The sequence below is a fragment of the Arachis ipaensis genome, chromosome B03 (genome assembly GCF_000816755.2).
Source record: "Arachis ipaensis cultivar K30076 chromosome B03, Araip1.1, whole genome shotgun sequence".
Classification (NCBI taxonomy): Eukaryota; Viridiplantae; Streptophyta; class Magnoliopsida; order Fabales; family Fabaceae; genus Arachis; species Arachis ipaensis.
In genome coordinates this window covers 76,404,176-76,423,771 of record NC_029787.2, presented here as the reverse complement: position 1 = coordinate 76,423,771, position 19,596 = coordinate 76,404,176, and the positions used below count along the sequence as shown (strand labels likewise).

The following is a 19,596-nucleotide window of genomic DNA, read 5'->3' as shown; positions in this document are numbered from 1 at the left end:
GATATTTAAATTATCATGATACACGAACACTAACATTGACACAGGACACATAGACACAAATTTAAAATTTTTATAAAACACGGAGATACTATTTTTTATTAAAACACGATTAGACACAAAAGACACGCGTGTCCAACGAATATCAATAAATATCGTGTTGACATGACAAATTAGGAAAGTATCCGTGCTTCATATAAATTATCTTAATGAGACTAACTCTCCATGCTCTATTACTTGATACTTTAGTGTATTCAATAAGCTAAATCATCCCGTCCAAAAAACAATAATAATAAGCTAAATCAGCCAAGTAGTTTGAACCCAAAAGGGAAAAAACATGAAGTGTTTCTTTAACGAATAGTAGAATTGGATGAGGGGCAAATTTTATTATCAAATCTAAAAAGAAAATGTGTGTGTAGATTTTTTCTTTACTAAAAAGAAACAATCTTCACTTTTGCCCAAAACTTGACTTTTCACCTTAACAATAACCCAAAAACAAAGCAACGAAAGCATGAAAGATTGAAAGGCATATTTTCTCCAAGTGGCTGGAGGGCTGTCCTTTTTCATCAGAAACCATCCTGATGATTAAGGGAATTTTAAAATTTTGACGCTATGATCATTTCCATTTTTGGATTCCAAACTTACTGTTGGAGTTCATACAAGAACAGGGAATAAATTTTCCGGCTTTTAAAGTATAATACAATCATTACCTATTCATTACTGTTGACAAGAATATAAGGGTGAGAGAATCATAATATGCAAGTGACTTCGATTGAGTGACTATGACTACACAGACACGATTTTGAGGGTTATTATAAACGCTAACATAGCACCAAAGCATTTGCCTACTGATTAACTCTTGAAGGTCATCAAAGTCATACTTTGATTTTACCTCTTCAGTCTTCATACACACAATGCTATACAAGAAGCTTGGTGGCTATGATATATAATTACATACTTCATCTGTGCATGTTATCAGCAGGCCACCCACAATCCCAAACAATCCTACATTCAGCCTCAGGTCAAGAAACCACAATATTCTGCACATCTTGACATTACCCTAAAACCTCTATATCTCCGACACACCATGTTCTAAGCCACCACTTAGGAACAGGAACAGTGATCTGATTCAATCAACCTTTCAGGCTGTGGGAAAAGCAAAGCATGGTAGCTGAAACAGGGCTAGAGCCATAACCATGTTTCCTCTCAGGAACTTTTGTTTGCAAATACCAGTCATGCCAAGGGTAAGCAGATTATATACAATATCTGCCTTCCAATATTGCATTTACCTCCTCCTGCCGTAGTAGATGCCACTGCCAGTATAATTGTGATGCCGATGCCGTCCGCCACTCCTACTGCTGGTTCCTTCCAAAGTGTTGCCACGGCCACCAGTCCTGTTGCCGCCACTCAACATCCAATTTGTTGGTTGGGACCCTAGTCCATTAAGCTCCTCCTCTTCTCTATCATTATACTCCAAGACAAGCCTCTTAATGTCTTCTTTCTCTTGAAGCTCAGCTGCTTCTTTCTGTTTTGTACTCAGAACCAGTGAGGAATCCCGTGGGATGTACATCTGTTTTGTTTGCTGCTTGTTCCCACGCTTCACAAGAACTCTCACTTGAACCTCTTTGTTTCCACCGGTCTCCTCACTCAATGCCTCATCACCACTTTCACCACCAACTCCTCTCCCATGATGATCCTTAGTGGATCCCTCAAATACATTCATTGGAATCATCATGTTCAATGTAGGACGGCCTCGTAGCTCCTGCCTTCGCTGTTCCATACTCTCCTGCATTATCATGAGATCAAGTAGTAAGAAAATGGCTAAATACATCGAGGTAGAAAATCCTAATCTTATTCCAAAATGAAGGAAGTTGAAATTTAGGCATTGAAAAGAAAAGAACAAATAAAATAAAATCAATATACGATCATAAATAAAGCTAAACTAAGTGTAATATCATGACATAAACTGACCTATTACTGTTATTTATACTACCTACTGATCTAAATTAACATAATAAAACTGCAAGAGTTATGGTAAATTCTACATTCCCAATATTCTAACAATATGGAAAGACTAATCGTTTTAGTGTCTCCCTTTTTCCCTTAGATGTAGAATCCTGTTGATTCCATTTCAATTTAAATAACATAGATAAAATGAAACTTTCATCTCATAAGTCCAGGCATATATCTGATGAAGTTCTCAAATGAATCAATCTATAACAAAGCAAGTTCAATGAGTGTCCCCAAAATTTTGCAGAAATTAAGGACCATGTAAACTCTTGCCTGTAACACAGCCTTCAGCTCCTGTTCAAAATTGGCTTCCTCCAGAGGGTCCACCTCTGTCACCTTTTGTCTCACATGGACTTCGTCTTCCTCATCAGAAGCAGGTCCAGGCCCATCATCATCATCATCATCATCATCCTCAGTCTCACATCCATCGTCATGATTCTCATCATCCAACTCTTCATCATCATGTCCCTCCGCATCAATGGTGCCACTCCCTGAGTCAGTGTCACTGTCATTAACATCATCTTGCACTCCATTCTCTTCTGCACCATTATCAATGCGTTGTCCATTGCTTACCACTGTGTTAGAACTAGTCCTACTCAAAGGCTTCTCAGTATCAGAATGTTTTTCACTACTGGCCTTATCAGCAGAAACCATCCGATCATGTTCTTCAAGTTCTACTAGAGCTGCATTCACTTCATCAACAGATGTATATCTAACCATATTGGGGCGCAACTCCGCAAACAGATCCTGCATACAGCAAATAATGAGCAAAAACTAGCAATGAAAATAAATGGAGTAGATGGTAAGTTTAGAAAGCTAACATTTAACAAATAAAGAACAAAATATAGGAAGCTATCTTCAAAAGAAGAATGTGTTTCCTAGTTTGTAAAATGAACAATAATGGTTGGATGAAAGTCATTTAAACATCCTCACTTGACAGCTACGCATTTTTTTTGGGGGGAGGGGCATAGTATTGGAACCTATATGACCAAGTGGTTTAGAATTCGATTATCATTGCAACTTTTCTCAGATAGAAGTTATATATATTAGCTCATTGTAGGGTGAACTAATTCATTATTCATGTTTCAATGTCAATATTCTTGCATTGGAAAGGGGATGTGCAAGACATAAAACCACCCATGTGAAACTTGAGAGCTTAAGTGTGTAGTGAAGATGGTCCATCGTGATAAACAGAGAAAAGCAAATGACATATTAATTGGTTAATCCCTTTATCCAAAAAACAATATAGATGGATAGATAGATTAATTAACATGTTACACCCTATAGTTTCATTGGCTTTCCAAATAGATCAGTAATTTTAATGTCTTTAGTTCATTATTGCTCTTCATACTTTCTAAGACAATTCATAAGGCACTATTTAAAAATTCGAATTGTAAGGACTTATTAAACTGCATTATTCATTAAATATGTTAATATAATAAATTTTTTATTTTAAAAAAAAAACGTAGAATGCATATGGCAGAAGATTGCCCGACTGACCTGCAAGTCAAATTCAATGTCGAGAGGCAGTGCACCTTTGCTTAAAATATACCTCTGGAAGTGTATAAGGAATCGATCAAGTTTCCTCTTTGAAGAGCCACGATCAAAGTAATGTCCACAGGTTTCAAGAAGAGTAATGATCAATCTTATACGAAAACAATCTTCAGGTGGATCCAGTGCATCTTGCTGATAAACAAATTATCATGGGATCCAGAATGTCAGAAGGTTCTCGTATAAAAAGTATGTAAGTCAATGGATGTATGAAAACAACTCAGACATATATGTATCCAAAATCATATATAACACAACCATGAGATCCTTTTTTATGAACTCAACCACTTGCGGCAAACATTTTTGCAGTTCTGGTGAGGGGTTTAGACATAAGTTATAGTTAGGCTTATTATATTGTTCGATAAGAAAATAAAGTGCAAGCAAATGATGGATAATGATGGATAATGGAGGATCACATCTATCCCTACATAAAAGTATGACAAATTATGGAAATTGCAGAGGGAATCAGATTTACAGATGAACCACAGTACGGACTATTCAAGTATTCAAAGAACCAAAGAAGTATCGGAGAGTAGGATAACCAATCTGTGCTGGTTAAAGTTTCAACAAGAAATTAAGATCTTGGACCTACCCCAATAATATAAGATTAAATTTTATTATAGAAGAGCCCTCAAGACATTTAGGCATTTAGCATCTGTATGATGTAAAGCATGTGGTTTTCTTAGAGGATTTTCCCCCACTCTCTCAGACATGAGAGGGATTGGAAAGCTGCAGTTCATTTAAGTTTGCCGCCTTGTTTGTATTTCTTTTGGTTTAGACGAACTCTTTTCCTCCACCCCATTACCCTCAATACATTAACGAAGTTCTTTATTTTGTTATTTAAAAAAAAAAGGAAAAAGAAAAAAAGACTGAGAATGTTGTGTGTGTCAGAATATTTGGCAATAAAAAATCAAGAGGAAAATTAGTTAGTGTATCAGAAACAAGGATGCTGCAATATATGAGTCAACGCACTTGCAAAGATAGAAAAGAGTGTATGAAAGAGAAATCCCATTGTGGAAGGAAAGATGGCAGAATCTTGCTTTAGTTAGTTTGGACATGAACACTTGTAAAAGCAACATGAAAGGTAAGCTAAAGGTGGAGGGCAGGAGAACCTAGAAAAACCATACAAGGAACTGTTGGAACAGAATGCCCATAGCAGGCACTCGGGGGGGACGAAGCTTACTTGTTGTAGAAGGCAATCAAACTCAAAGGAAAACTCTCCTAGCGAGTCATAATAAGACTAATGAAAGTAATGCTCTCCAGTCATTAATATTGGAAAATAAAAGGCAAAAAAATACGTGCAACATAAATGAGTACAACACAACAGGTGCAGAATCTTAATTCCTTATGCTTAACAAGGGAATGTAAACAGAATGAATTTAATACCTCTGGTGTCCCATGGCCATAGATGACGATAAGATATAGTGTCTCAAAAATAACAGATGAATCCACATGCTCATAGTTGTAAAGCTCCCCTAAGAATCTCATGTAGGCAATGCGTCTTTGCTGCATCCCATAGTCATTTAGTTCCAGCCCAACTCTAATCTCCTCCAAAACCTGAAATCATGGTCCAAAGTGCCAATTTCAACCAGTCTATTTAGAACAGAAAAGTCAAATGTAAGAACAACCTCAAACATTAAATAAAGATATTAAAGTTTTGTTGTTATTTAAGATGTTAAATTAAGTATGCACTCCAATTTAGGCAACCCTTTTTAGTCAGACCTAATAGTACAAACAAATAAAATACTTGGTAATCACTACGATCTAATTGAAATCATTTTATTGTGGTGAAAAAGTCACAAATTAATAAAGCAACATTTCAAAATACCAACCTCATCAACTATAGCCACTGCAAACTCATCATGGTAGCGACTTAAACCAGCAGCAAGAGAAGCAATCAGATGGATCTGGCCATATTTCCCTTTATAGACCTTCAGGAAACATTTCAAAAGATATGGTTCACATTCACTCCATGGTAATTTTCTAAGTTGCCTCAACACATGCTCAATGGTAGACTTATCCAGATCAGAGAAAAGTAATTTTCTGATATACTGCAAATATATTATCACTTATAGTGTTAATTCAGATGTTGAAGATATTAAGGAAAGAAGAGTAACTTGAAATGAAGATTACACCTGATGCAATGGTGGACGGACTTTAGCCACTCGTGCAGATCTTTCTGGAGGCTTACAAAGGTAATATGCATTTTCCACCAAAGTGCTATGTCTTGGATCTAAGTTCTTCACATTTTTCAAGCGCATCAGTATCTCTAACATGTTCGTCATACGTATAGTAGTTTCTGGTGACCGGTATAGAAAACGGCCACATGTTTCAAGAAGATTGCAAGCTACATCAATGTTGTGATGAGTAAAATCATCTAAACAGGCCTGGAATGGCAATAAATTAATCAAGGGTTAAATATTGCAGTATAAAGATCTCATGAAATTCATTCTCTTTAACATCTCAACAAATCTATATGGTGTGAAATCCTTTTTTTTTTTGGAAAGACAACCATGGATTTGGCAGAAATCATGGTTGCTTACAACAGTGGACGTGCCACTGCTTTCAATTCCCTGTCATTAATGTTTATTGTTGTGAAATGCTAAATAATGAAGACTCCTCTCACATCATTAAAAGTATACGTTAATAGATAAGGAGAAACATTTTATTCTAATATCTCAATAGGGAGCTAGTTGTCATATTAGGAAAGACCACAAAGGCAAAGTGTATTTCATATGGCTCAAATGTAAGTTATTGATACCTGAGATTTCTATAATTTAGAACTCAGACGTAATAAAATGAAGTGTTTTTTAATCAAAATAAATAAAGTGGAGTTTAAAATATTGAATGCAAAAGTTGAAAATGCAAACTAATCATAAGGAAAACAAACACTTCTTACATCATAACTATGGCTCCAAACACAAGCTATATCAATAGAAAATGCTCATAATAAGTAAAACCAGTTAGCCTTGATTTATAAATTTGATTATTCGCCTCTTATACCTTCAAACAACTAAAGACTAGGCCAGCAGGGGCAATTTTGAACTTGCAAAGTTCTCCTATGAACCTGATGTTCCTTATCTTTGTCTCAATATTCATCTGGTCCTGTTGAGACATTTTAAGAAGACCAGATTAAATACTTGCATATAAAGTCAACTACCAATTGATCCACACTATGAAAATTTATAGGTAACATTAACCTTCTTATTTATTAAGAAGTTGAATTCCTCCTCCAACATCTGCAAAAGAATGGAGGAGACATCCTTCATACAAGTTGAGAGTGTAGCAACCATGCGTGAGTAATATGGTAGCAGCTCCAGAGATGTCCTTGGTACATTGAACAAAGCCCTCACAAGTTTTTTCCGATTTGATTTTGAATTTAGATAACAGAATTCTACCTAACAATTGTTTAACGAAAAGGCAATAATTAATAATATTGATTAATACAATAACAGAATCTAAGAAAATCATAAGTAACAGAGCACAATTTGATATCCTTACAGTCAATTGATCTATAAGGTCCCGGCTCACACAACCAGGAAGTCTTTGCAATAAAGCATCCAAATTTGTCCCCTCAAGGCTTCTGAGTTTGTCCTTTTCATTTTCCCCCTTTTTGTCATTGTCTTTTTCTTTCTCCTTCTCTCTTTCCAATTCTTTTGATTTTTCTCTTTCTTCCTTATCCTTCGCTTTTTCTGCACTTCCTCCCTCTGGCAAAGCAATAGATTCTGCCGATGCATCTCCACTGTCATGGTTGCCCAGTTGACCTTTGTCAGATTCAGGTACTATTTCCTTGAAAATCATAAATATTTAAGTCAGTGCATATAGCAGAAAGTTGGCAAGGAAAAACAGTTGACAAAATATTCACATTATTATTAAGAATGGAATTGGGTAATGGGATTGTTTGAAATAATTTTTTCAATGCTAAAAGCACAATTAAGAAGTGTTAGGACATGCTCTGTGAAACATAAAATAAGATACAAGGGGAGGAGTAAAAGTACATGTAATCCTCCAGCTAAGAATGAAAAATATATTTCTATTTTCTAATCTCTAAACATGCCTAATAGTGTGTGTGTGTGTGTGTGTGTGGAGAGAGAGAGAGAGAGAGAGAGAGAGAGAGAGAGAGAGAGAGAGAGAGAGAGTATCAGAGAAAGTAGTGTAATTGTTCATTCTGAATGATTAATCATTGAGTGGTTCACTGCGTCATGGTTGATCCCAACAGAGACAGACGACCAACAGTTATATAAGCATTGGATACATTAACAGTCCAGTGACTAGGATCCAGGGCAGAAATTATTTAGAAAATAGCAACCAGAACATCCTGGAACAAGCTAAAAAACTTTAGATACAACTCCTTACAGTTGGTTGGTCTTGACTCTTCACTGATTGCTCACTTGTTTTTGGCTCTGCTTCGCCCAAAAGCACAGCAGGAACAAAAGCTCTGGAGAAAAACAGACTAGATAAATATTCTTCTAAAAGAAACTAGCACTAAAACCAATTAAAGAAAAGTTAAACCGCTGATGTTTCAAAGAGTCAAGAAAGCATAGGGACAACAGGCAAGTGGATTGAAGTATTCAGGAGGCGCTTTTCAATGAGTAACGACTCAATATTGGTCCTGTCACAGGATCATCATTTGATAGCAAGATCGACCGCTCAACTAAATGCAATCTCTTTTTAAAATAAGTTGATCCACTGGTCCTTTTACTTTGTTAGAAATACAAACCTTAGGTCGGGTAAACATTCATAGAAAGCCCTTGTATCTTCATCATCCCATACAGGTTCAGCTATAGAAGAATCTTTCCCACCCGCAGATGTAGCTTCCTCACCAGTAGTAACTCTTGTTGTGTGACCATCTTCTGGCATTACTGGAGGTTGCATATCAAGTGCCTCTGCCAATCTGTAACAACAGAATTATAATATTTCTTTCCTGATTATAGAACAAGCCATTAACAATTGGAGGTTAAAAGAACCAAAGAAATAATTAGACATCTAATTAACATTCAACTGACCAAGGATTTGACCATTAATTTCCATTTGTAATCTAAAGCTCCCTATGTTGGATGATAAATAGCTATTTTTTCTGAAGAGAATTATTTAATTAGTAATGTTAGAACTATAGTGACCTGATTAAAAATTCTTTTAAAATATAGGGAATTATAAAAAACCTTCAAATACATATTGCCATATTCACATTAAAATTTTTCATATATAATATTGATGTATTTACATTGCCTCATATTCAATACCATATACTGGAGTAGTATACTAAAGCAAAATTATTTTACAAAATGTTAAAAACTATATTTTATTTTATGCGTTTGAGGAGACCATGCATGAATGATAAGTGACAATACATCATCCGTATACCCTTTGAAATGTAGCATCAGCTGGATGGTGAAGCCCTATTCAGACATAACACCATATTAGATCAATACATTGGCCACCAGGATGCATTTGCTTTCATCCAACAGATATCTCAAACAAGCTATCCTAGATTATCATATTATGGTTTGCCTGCAATTTTCTTGACTGCGTATCCACATTGTTCAAGGCATTCATGCATCTATGTATATACCAGTAATAGAGGGAGGAGGAAGAAGGAAGGGGGCGAGGTATGCATGCCAATTGCCTAGCAGATGAGGTTAACCGAAAGCATGCTCAGTTTTTAATAAAAAAGAAAATAAGTAGTTGGACCTAATCAAAGAAACTTACGATGAGATGTTACGATACAAATGGTCATAAGATTTCCGAAGCTTTTCATATGAAGCAATATTTTCATCACTGAGCTCTCCTTTTGCGTTAAGAATCTTAGAATTTTCATGCTCCATTAGTCGAAGTGACTGCCCAGAAATGAAATCCATCAATAAACACAATGGCAAGACAAACCATTGGCACAGAAGATTTATGGAAAGTAAAAAGGCAGAGCAGAGTTGAAGACAAGAATGAAAATATAATTTAACAATTTAATTCAAAGAAATATCATCGGTTCAGAAGTGCAGAAACACTTACAGAATGCTCAGACTGAAGTAGTTCTGCTGCAGCATCATAAAATGCATAACATGCTTTCCTGAAAACTTTCTTTTGATCTGCCGTAATGTTAAGGCCTTTAAAAAACTGTATCAGCATGTCAATAATGAAAAACCTTAGTACAAAGGCAGACAATATATAGCCCAATTTTCAGTAAAAGCTAAGCTGGCATTCATTACTGATTTAAGTTAACTATTAAGTACCAATGTAAACCGCAAAATCCAGACTGGACAAAATTAGAATAATATAGACTTAGCAGTGCTATCAAAGAAGAATATATAAAAGAAATACCTCTTCATGAATTTCTGGACCAGAAACAGGAAGTCCCAGAAAGATTCTCCCTTGTCGGGCAAAGCTAGAAAGAAGGGTCAAACTAGTTTGTGCTGCATCTCGGTCTTTTAGCTGATCCATACCAGTTAGATCTTTTATGATATTCATGAAAATGTTGCCATCATCAATAACTCCAACAAAATAAAGCTCCAATAGAAGTTTCAAAGTACTGCGTTTCTTCATTGCCTTCAAGTTTCTGTCTGCATCTGACTCATCCCCAGGCTTTCCTGGAGAGAAAACTTTGAGAAGTCCTTGAATCAGGCATGGGGCAAAGTCCTTGTACCTCTGATGAAGCAAAGAGCAGACCTTTCCCAAATGAAAAGAGAGGATCATATATGAGGAACCGAGTATATAAATAAATAAATAAAATCCTAATGATTCTATTGGAAAACAATGTGTTCAGATTTTCGTTTCTATTTTCTTTTTACAAATTCCACCCTATGAATCTTCTATTAAAGAGAGATATTAGCAGCAACTTGGGATAAAAATAATACAATTTTTAATGAAATCAGAAATTACACGGCAAAAAGAGAGTACGTCATGCAAATCTATGGATCAAATTATCAATGAATTTCACTATATTTATTACTTTATTATTTATTTGATAAAAAGGAAAGAAAATTGAGCATGATATACCTGAACTGCTGCTTGTATATCTGAGCTTCTAAGCTTGGCATCACATATAGCAGTCACAGCTTCACTGACAAATTTGCTTAAGTTGACACTGCGCAACTCGTCCATCAGTGTTTCACGCTGCTCTTCATTAATCTGCTTCAGTTTCTTAATGACTGCAGTATTGCGCTTAATGCTTGAATCCAGAGTCCTTAAAAATCCTGAGTCTGAATATAATAGGAAATTATTTTATTATTCATTCAACAAATTTTTGAAAATACAATATATATTATAGAATAGACCAGACATTGTATTTTTATTTTAGCATTTTACGGCAAGAAAAAAAATTACTTTAAAAACATCACTTCTTACATAATTGTATAATTATTTAAAAATAAACATGATCAAAGAAATAATGATCATTTAAAGCGAACCATAAGTTGCTGATTATTGCCGAAAAATTGACAACCACCGATCAGTTTCCTACTAGGTGAGACTGACTGGATTCTTTTGACATCATGTCCAACCAAAGACCAAATATTCAGAGGCTTTTAGATCAAAGTCACTCTATTCATGTTGCACATCTTTGAATACCCAAGAAAGTGTGGAAATTAGACGAAAACAAGACAAAATGACATTGTCACTGAGAGTCGAGAGAATTTAGAAAGAGAATCTGTGCTAACCACAGAGCCACATAATGATTATTTTCAGATGAAACATGAGAGCTGAGACAGCTGTAAGTTTTTAACTAATCTAACCTCTTATGCACGCAATGCTACTGTTTAATATATAATCATTCTCGTGTCTCACTGCCTCTACCTAACGGCTTAACCCTTTGGGATAACTGATTTCAGAACATGGCCTCATGAGTTTTCTAAGACCAAAAAATACAGAGTTCGATCCTTGTTACTCCCATTCTTCTAAAATAAAGATAAAATTTCAGCACAAGGCAAAAATAGACCTATGCATGATCCACGCTGCAAACCAAAAAGAAGCTTTTGCATGAGGGGGCGTGTTATATATCTAACTATTCATATGCCTCTACCTAGCAGCTTAAACGTTTGGTTTAAGTGATTTTATGACACCTACTACACTAGATTTATATAAAATGTAGAAATTCACCTAAATACTTTACCACACTCTAAACAGCCATAAAGTACAAAACGGACATGATATTTAAATTGTCAATCCTCTTCCCAAAATATATATATATATTACCCAGTTGATCTAATTCATATCTAGGAACATTTAGGTGACACAATATAATTATGCCAATAGCAATAGCAATTGAGTTCCAACTACAATAGTAATAGTAATCAGGTATGAAATAATTCTAAATCATCCAGTGGGCAACTTATCATCCTTCCACACTACCCTCCCCATACTATGAAAGTTGAGAACACACTCAAAATTATCAAAACTCACAAGGACAATAAATCGCATACCAATTACCAACCATGTTTAACTTATACATCGATGGCAAACTACCAAAGAAAACCAAGCCCCTACAAGTAGATAAAAAATAAATAAATTGTTTTATATGATAAAATTACCAAAAACGGAGTATGAAACTATTATTTATATTATTTAGTATCTGATATTAAGGGTCAATTCGGTAAAAACATAATTTTGAAAGAGCTGTGTTATATGTGCTACTCTTGTATACAGCAAAAGTTGTACAGCTTCTTTTGGTAATAAAAACTATTAAAAGATTTTATAAATTATAAATACTAAGAAAACAAGTCCTTAATACCAAAAAGGAAAGGTCCGAAGACTGGTATACATATCATTCCTCATTCAAGCACAGCCTTTGGTGGGGAAAAATGTTTGAATTTCCGATTCTCTAACCAACTTTAAAAGTTCTGAACTCTCAACTCAAGAACTACTGTATAGATAGCCAACATTCAATCCATACGGTCAATGACCAAGTCACCTAGAAGCCTAAACTATTGGGTAGAGGGCCAAGAATGGTTTTTATAGTTCAAAATACTAACTAACAAAAATGCCATTGGTTCTTAAAGTATGGACAACATAGAAATATACTTTAGACATTATAGAAAATGAAATTTAATTTAGTTGGTGGAAAATGGAGGCACGATCAAACTCTAGTGAATTGGTCATAAAGGTTGTGCTGCCACAAAAAAGTCAATCTATTAAAAGCTAAATACATTATATGAAAATGAAGGCCCGTGAATTGTTTCCATCATCCATATTAAACATTATGTAGATGTAGATGTATCTAAACCCTAAACCCTAAACTAAATAGGCATAGAATTTAGATATTGAAGGGGAAAAAAATCAGAACAGCACTTTATATGAACACCAGGCAGTTTTAAGGATAAAGTTTACAATCCACAATCACACAAAAGACGAAGGAACTCAAGATATCTATTTCCCTAAATGATGTACAAATGTGATGTGCAGCAAAGAGTGTAACTCCTATACTTGATTCAACCAATATAAGGGCATCATCAAGATTTATCATTTTAAAGATTTTAGTATCCTATTTTTGTCCAAAACATGATCACTTGAAGCAATGCATACAGCTATGAGGATGTGTCTAACTAAAATTGTCCAAGGTAAAAGCTACAAACCATGATATTTTTAAAAGGTTACTGCCGCAGCAAATTTCACTCTCACAGCAGACATGATATATAATAGGCCTAATAGCGTCATCTGATTCATGAAGCCAACCCAACTTAATGGGATAAGGCTTTGTTGTTGTTTAGCTTCCATTGGGCCACATTTCACTTTCCACTTTTATCATTCCCTTTGATAACTATTATCTTTTTATTCTTGTAACTTCCGTCAACTTCTCTTAACCTTAATTTCTATAACTTGTACGTTAGAACACTGAAATAGTCACCAAAATATAATAATAAAATATTTATTCACTTCAATGTCAATGTTTTAAAAGGAAAATAGAAATGAACTTTTTAAATTCATAATACCCCGTTCAAACTAGTACTAATAAGAAAGGGCTTTAATATATTGCATATAAAATAGATTTATTTAGGTTTCAATAATTTTGTTTCAACAGAAGCCCAAGCCTAGTGTCTATGCTAGAATTCAATCATGGAATCAAGCAGCCTATGTTTGTTTACTGTCTCCCAACAATGAAGACACAGATATAAAGACGCACGTATACACAAACATAGATACACATGAATACATGTAGTTTGTTTAGTTGATAAGACACTAACAAGAATACACACATTTATCATTAAGAACCAATTTTACCCCTAATACGAAAGATGATGTTGATGATGAAGGTGACGAGGATAGAAAGTAGAATTTTAAAAATTTTGAAGGGTCAAAATTGTAAAAGAAAAAACTTGTGTCTCATATCTAATATTTGTGTCTCAACTTTTTGGCAAGACCCTAAATACATGTATCTTATGTATAGAGTTGTGTCTGATGGACATGGACAGCAACCAAACAGTCTTGGTGTTCACGAGAGAAATAAGCACGATGATACACGTCAACCATTTTTTTAAGATACAATTTTTTTATGGAGGATAAACTATCATTTCTACCCACGAATGCTCAGAATGCTGACAAATATACCCAGGAAAAAATGAAACTAACATTATACCCATAAAAGATGGGCTCCTCTTGACAAGAGTACACAAACCCTAAAAAAACCACTAAAAATACCCAAAGTGCCCTTTTTCTAACTTAACTCTAACTCAGTTCATCTTCATCTTCATCTTCATCCTCAACTCTTCTATCTCCCTCTCTTGCTCCTCCATGATGTCAAAGAAGTTCCTTCAAAGTGGACAGAACCTTATGTTGACATAAACCTTTAAATTTCAAGTTGATATTATGAAAATTCTGTGTTGTCTAAATTATTGGTTTTTGGTTATGAATGGTAGCGGCAAATGGGAACTCTGAGGCGGTGGTGAGGGTAGATGATGAGAGTATTATAGACTTTTTAGAACTTTGTGTGTCTTATGCATCTGTTTTTGCCAACCATAACACACACACATTTTTTTGTCTCTGTCTTTAATCTCTATCTCTCATAGTGTACACTAACTAAACGGAGCACAAGAGACTAAAACACAAATTGAGCTAGTGCACTTGGGAAACTCTCCCTCTATTGTATTTTACATAATGTAAAGAATATATGCATTTGTATTGCCAACACAAAACCTATGAGCATATATAAATATAAATATTATATACAACAAAAACTATATACTAACCAGCCCTATCAGGATTCAAATTGCTTTGTCGTAATGTCATCTTATGTATCTATTTTTGCCAACCAAAACACAAACACATGTATTTTGTGTTTTGTATCTTTAGGCTGCGTTTGTTTGCTTAGACATGGACATTGATACATAGGCATGGTGGTATACGCCCACCATTTGTTTGTTGACACGAATTTTTAATGGACACGGTGGTACACAAATACATACAAAATGCATGTTTTTAGTGTCTCTCCTTGAAGCTAGGACACTAATTTTTAATGGACACGGTGGTACACAAATACATACAAAATGCATGTTTTTAGTGTCTCTCCTTGAAGCTAGGACACTAAAACACAACTTATAGGACACAAATTTTTCCATTTCTTTCCCCTAATTAATTTAAAAAAATTCCAGCTTTATCCCTACCTTAACCCTATCCCACTTAACCCTTCTTTCTACTTCCTCTTCTTTCTAACCGTCCTCGATTCTTCTACCTCCCCCCAAATTAGCCCTCGCAACACAGCTAGTCGCAGCGCCGTCCAGCCCTCCCGACACAGCAAGTCACAGCACTGTTGCCTTCCAGCGCTCATGACCCAGCAAATCGCAGCACCTTCCTCTGCCCTTCTCTCACTATTTCGCTCGTGTCTATCACTCTCCCGTGACTTTTCTAATTTTGGTTATGGTTACTGTGATTATTGCCTCTGCCTTCTGTCATTTTTCTTTTCTTTCTTTTTTTGTGAGATAAATCATGATTGTTAAAAAATTTATCAACAGTGATTTTTGGTAATTATAGATGATGATAGCGATGATAAATAGTGGTAATGATGGTGGTGGTTGTAGATGATGGTGGTGTTATTGGTGAGGACAAATTTTTCATTTTGATATGAATGTAAATTCAGTGTACTGTTGTGTATGGTGTTGCCAAACAAAATAAAAACTGTGTATGTTCATGTCTATGTATTGTTCTGAATTTATGTCTCTGTCCATTGCTGGTTAAGAGAGCAGCAAACAGAGCCTTAATGTCTATGTCTCATAGTATACGCTAACCAACCAGAGCCTAAGAGACTAAACACAAATTGAGCTAGTGCACTTGGGGAAGTCTCCCTATATTGTAAATTTGTAATTCACAGAATGTAAAGAATATATGCAAAGAATATATACATTTGTATTGCCAACACAAAACCTACAAGCATATAAAAATATAAATATTATATACAACACAAACTATATACTAACCAGGCCTATCAGGATTCAAATTGCTTTGTCGTAATGTCATCTTTGCCTCAATTGACTTTTGCAACTCCTCAAGGCGTGCAACAGCCTCCTACACGTGATTAGAAGAAGATAGAACTTATCTCATTCAGTCTAAAATGGAAAAACAATACAAGAACCTAATTATACAATTTTCCTACCAACATGAAAGCTAATTTTGATAGTGAAACTAAAGTTACCCTCCAAATAGGTGCATTATCTACTATATATCATAAAAACTCAATGTTCCCGGTAAAATCAATTTTCCCTCCAATTCAAGTATCCAAAGTTTCTTAAAGTATCCCCTATAATTAGAACGTCAACTAATCAAAGTTCCCACTTTATCACTTTGGATCCCATTGATTCTTTTCACTTTGTACATCCACTTTGAATAATGCATTTCATTTTTCAGTAGTCAATTGATAAAGCAAATATTACAACAATCCATGCACTGTTTTTTTTCCATTTATCTATTTTTAGACAAACATGTATAATTATAAATCATTATTAGTAATCAGGTTCCTTTTAGTAACATAGCATTTAAGAACTGGAAACTCCATATGATCAACATGCTTTGCTTCTCTACTCTACCATTCTTTCTGCTACTCCAATATAAAACTTTAAGGTCATTCTTCTTTTTATTGATTTTAATAATCTCTACTAAAATCAATGTATCCTCACGTTAATTTCTCAATTTTGTTTATTTTCATTCATATATGCAACCATCATTGTTGTTTAGTTTTCGTCTTCCGTTGTTTATGCGCTGCATAAAACATACAATTGGAAGGATCATATGAATCCTCAAACATAAAATAAGTAGTAAATTTATGGACAAGGAGAGCCTCGAGAATGTTCTTACATACACTAAGCCACCAAAACGAATTGAATCATATAGAAAGTTGTTCAAGTAGTGTGAAATTGTCAAAGACGTACTTCATAAAAGGTATTCTTCTTGATACAGTAAGTTACTTTCATATTTAATGTAGATTGACTATTCTGTGAACTACATGACTACGTATAGTTAATTTTTATAACTTTATTATATCACTTTATTTCAGCCAACGACAAATACTGCATCAAAGAACAAGAATTATGTCTCTGAAACATACTCTCAAAATGAAAGGCCACTTCCAGATTTAACAAATGTCATATATCAAAACCGAGGTATGTTGTCATAGTAATAAAGTAGTTGTTATATGTAAATTAAATATGACCATTATATTGTTAATGTTAAACAAGATGTTAATATTAATTATTTGTTTTTTTTTTTTTGTCATGCTAAATCTTTATTTTCCAGACATTTTCTTTCTATCTAGTATCTAATAATAAAAGATATGATAAATAATAAGTAATGGACAACCTTTTTAAGCTTCATTTTGAATCGGTTGTGGCCAATTAGATTTTATTCAATTTGGCCTAATAAGAATAATGTATCCTGTTTCTACTTGGCTAAATGGACAACATAATGGACTCGCTCTTGAAACAGTTGAAACTCAAAAGAGTGATCATTTACATTTCTTTATCAAAAGCTACTTTTATGAGAAAACTTCCTCTTATTTTCATGAGAAAAACACAATTGAAATGCACTGTTAGGAAAATAAAACTGTTAAAACATCCCACCCAAGAAACAAGCCTAGAATCAAAACAAACATAAAGATCATAAAAAACTCCAGATCCAAGAATCGCAACAAAACTCTTAACAATATTAATATTGAATATAAACCAGTTCATACAATAATCAGAACAACAAAACATTATTCAATAACAGAAAACCCAACAGATAATTATACAATGATAAAGAAAACAACCACCGTCAGAAAATTCAGAACCACAAAACAAACCAGTAATCAAGAACAAAAATCATAACAAATATCAAGAGCAAAGAACTTTTTCAGATCCCCAAACCAGTCCAAACATTCAGTCCAACCCTAAAACATAACGACACTCAGATTTTCTCAGATCCAACAACTAAGAAGAACCGCTAATCATAGAACCCAACTACAAATTGTGGATAAATATTTATATTGCAACAATATTTTTTTACAAAATAAATACAGGAAACTTCATAACAGCAAAATACAATGAGAGGTAGTTAAAAAACACAAGACAAAAATTCAAGAACCAACCTCAGGCTGAGGCTCCATTCTTGATGATGCAGACAGAGAGTGACGAAATCCACGGAGGAGTTGTTTCGGGGAGCACGGAGGACGTCACGATGGCTGGTCTGTTTCGCGCTCCTCGGAGGGTCACGGTGGCTGGACTGCGCTGCGCTGCAACGAGGACGACAGCGGGTTCTGCTCCGTGCTGCTGCCGCGTGGACGACTGCGGCTATGGGGAAGAGACACGGAGAAGAACAGTCTGATGGGTACTTGATTTCTTTCGACGGAAAGGGGGCAAAACGACCGCCTGTAAGGCGCCACGGCGGAGTAGTTGGATTCCGAGGGGATGTGAGTGCTGCGGAGGTCAGGGATCAGAAGATTGGAATTGAGAATGTGGGTTAGGGCTTGAAAGGCACCAAAAACATAAAATTACATGTTTATATTCTATTTTGATACAAATATGGAAACATCTATTGAAGTTATTTAAAAAACTTGTTGAGCCTTTTTGTACTTAATTTTAATAGATAAAAAAATATATTTCTTCAATCTTATCTTAATCTTCTTTAATTATCTTTGATTTTATTATTTTTTAATATTATTAATTTTTGTTTTGATTATATTATCTCATCATATTATATACTATTCTTTCTCTTATCATTATTATTATGTTGCCTTATTTTATTCTCTTTTTTTTTTGTTTTCTTCTTCTATTCATCCCAATCGCAATTAATTATCACCATACCATTATCCCAACTCTCATTTTTGTTTATCACTTCGATCCATAACTACCATTGTGTTAACTTTTGAGTTATTAAAGATTTGCTAAAAGAATTTTTTTTTCTTCTTTTATTTAGATATCTAGATGCATATCTATTATATAGATTCTTATCATTTTTCAAACTTACTTGTTAAGTTATATTTTATTGCTTTTAGACAAAATTTAAGATATCAAGTATTCAGATTTTTTGTTAATCAAATTATAGAATTTGTCAACAATTATAAAAAAATAATATCAAATATATTATATCTTCTTAAAAGAGTAATATTGTTTGGACACTATTATTTTAGCTACTATAACATATACAATTCAATATAAAAATATTACATTGTTGAATATCTCTCCTACTCTTAACACTTATTTGTAATAATTCTTAATCTTTCTCTAGATCTAATGTGTCAACTTCTATGTCTCTAACTAATAAAATTTTTAAGATTTTCTTAAAGTTTCGTTTAATTTCAAAACAAAATTATAATTTTTATATTATTCTTTTTAATATTTTTAGGACATTAATTTTTATGTTTTTTAAATTATAAATTTGAGATAAAAAATTTTTAATAAATAACAAATTATTAATAAATAAAAATAAAAATAAAAATTTTATAAGTTATTTAATTTTTTTAATGCATAGAATAATAAAATTTAAATTAATTTAAGTATAATACTAAAATTATTACGTTGTTATTATATGTAACAATCAAGATAAAAATTTATAAATATTTATAAATTTATTATTTTTTAATATTATTTA

The 19,596-nt window shown here is 33.9% G+C and overlaps 1 protein-coding gene across 3 annotated transcripts; it reads right to left on the bottom strand.

The window, feature by feature from the left end:
* Positions 592 to 18,501, bottom strand: LOC107630559 (regulator of nonsense transcripts UPF2). 3 transcript variants are annotated; one of them, XM_021119000.1, is made up of 17 exons: positions 18,095 to 18,500; positions 15,954 to 16,041; positions 10,549 to 10,751; positions 9,874 to 10,218; positions 9,565 to 9,669; positions 9,268 to 9,395; positions 8,279 to 8,452; positions 7,915 to 7,996; positions 7,060 to 7,347; positions 6,759 to 6,956; positions 6,562 to 6,663; positions 5,694 to 5,945; positions 5,391 to 5,489; positions 4,945 to 5,115; positions 3,508 to 3,693; positions 2,281 to 2,754; positions 592 to 1,783 (listed from the first exon to the last, which is right to left on the bottom strand). In XM_021119000.1, the coding sequence occupies exons 1-17, from the start codon at positions 18,110 to 18,112 to the stop codon at positions 1,283 to 1,285; spliced, it is 3,414 nt and encodes a 1,137-aa protein (XP_020974659.1). In that variant the 5' UTR covers positions 18,113 to 18,500; the 3' UTR covers positions 592 to 1,282. The 3 variants fall into 3 exon arrangements, with proteins under 3 accessions (XP_020974659.1, XP_016189224.1, XP_020974660.1); XM_016333738.2 differs by having other exon boundaries at positions 5,391 to 5,609; positions 18,095 to 18,499; XM_021119001.1 differs by lacking the exon at positions 3,508 to 3,693 and having other exon boundaries at positions 5,391 to 5,609; positions 18,095 to 18,501.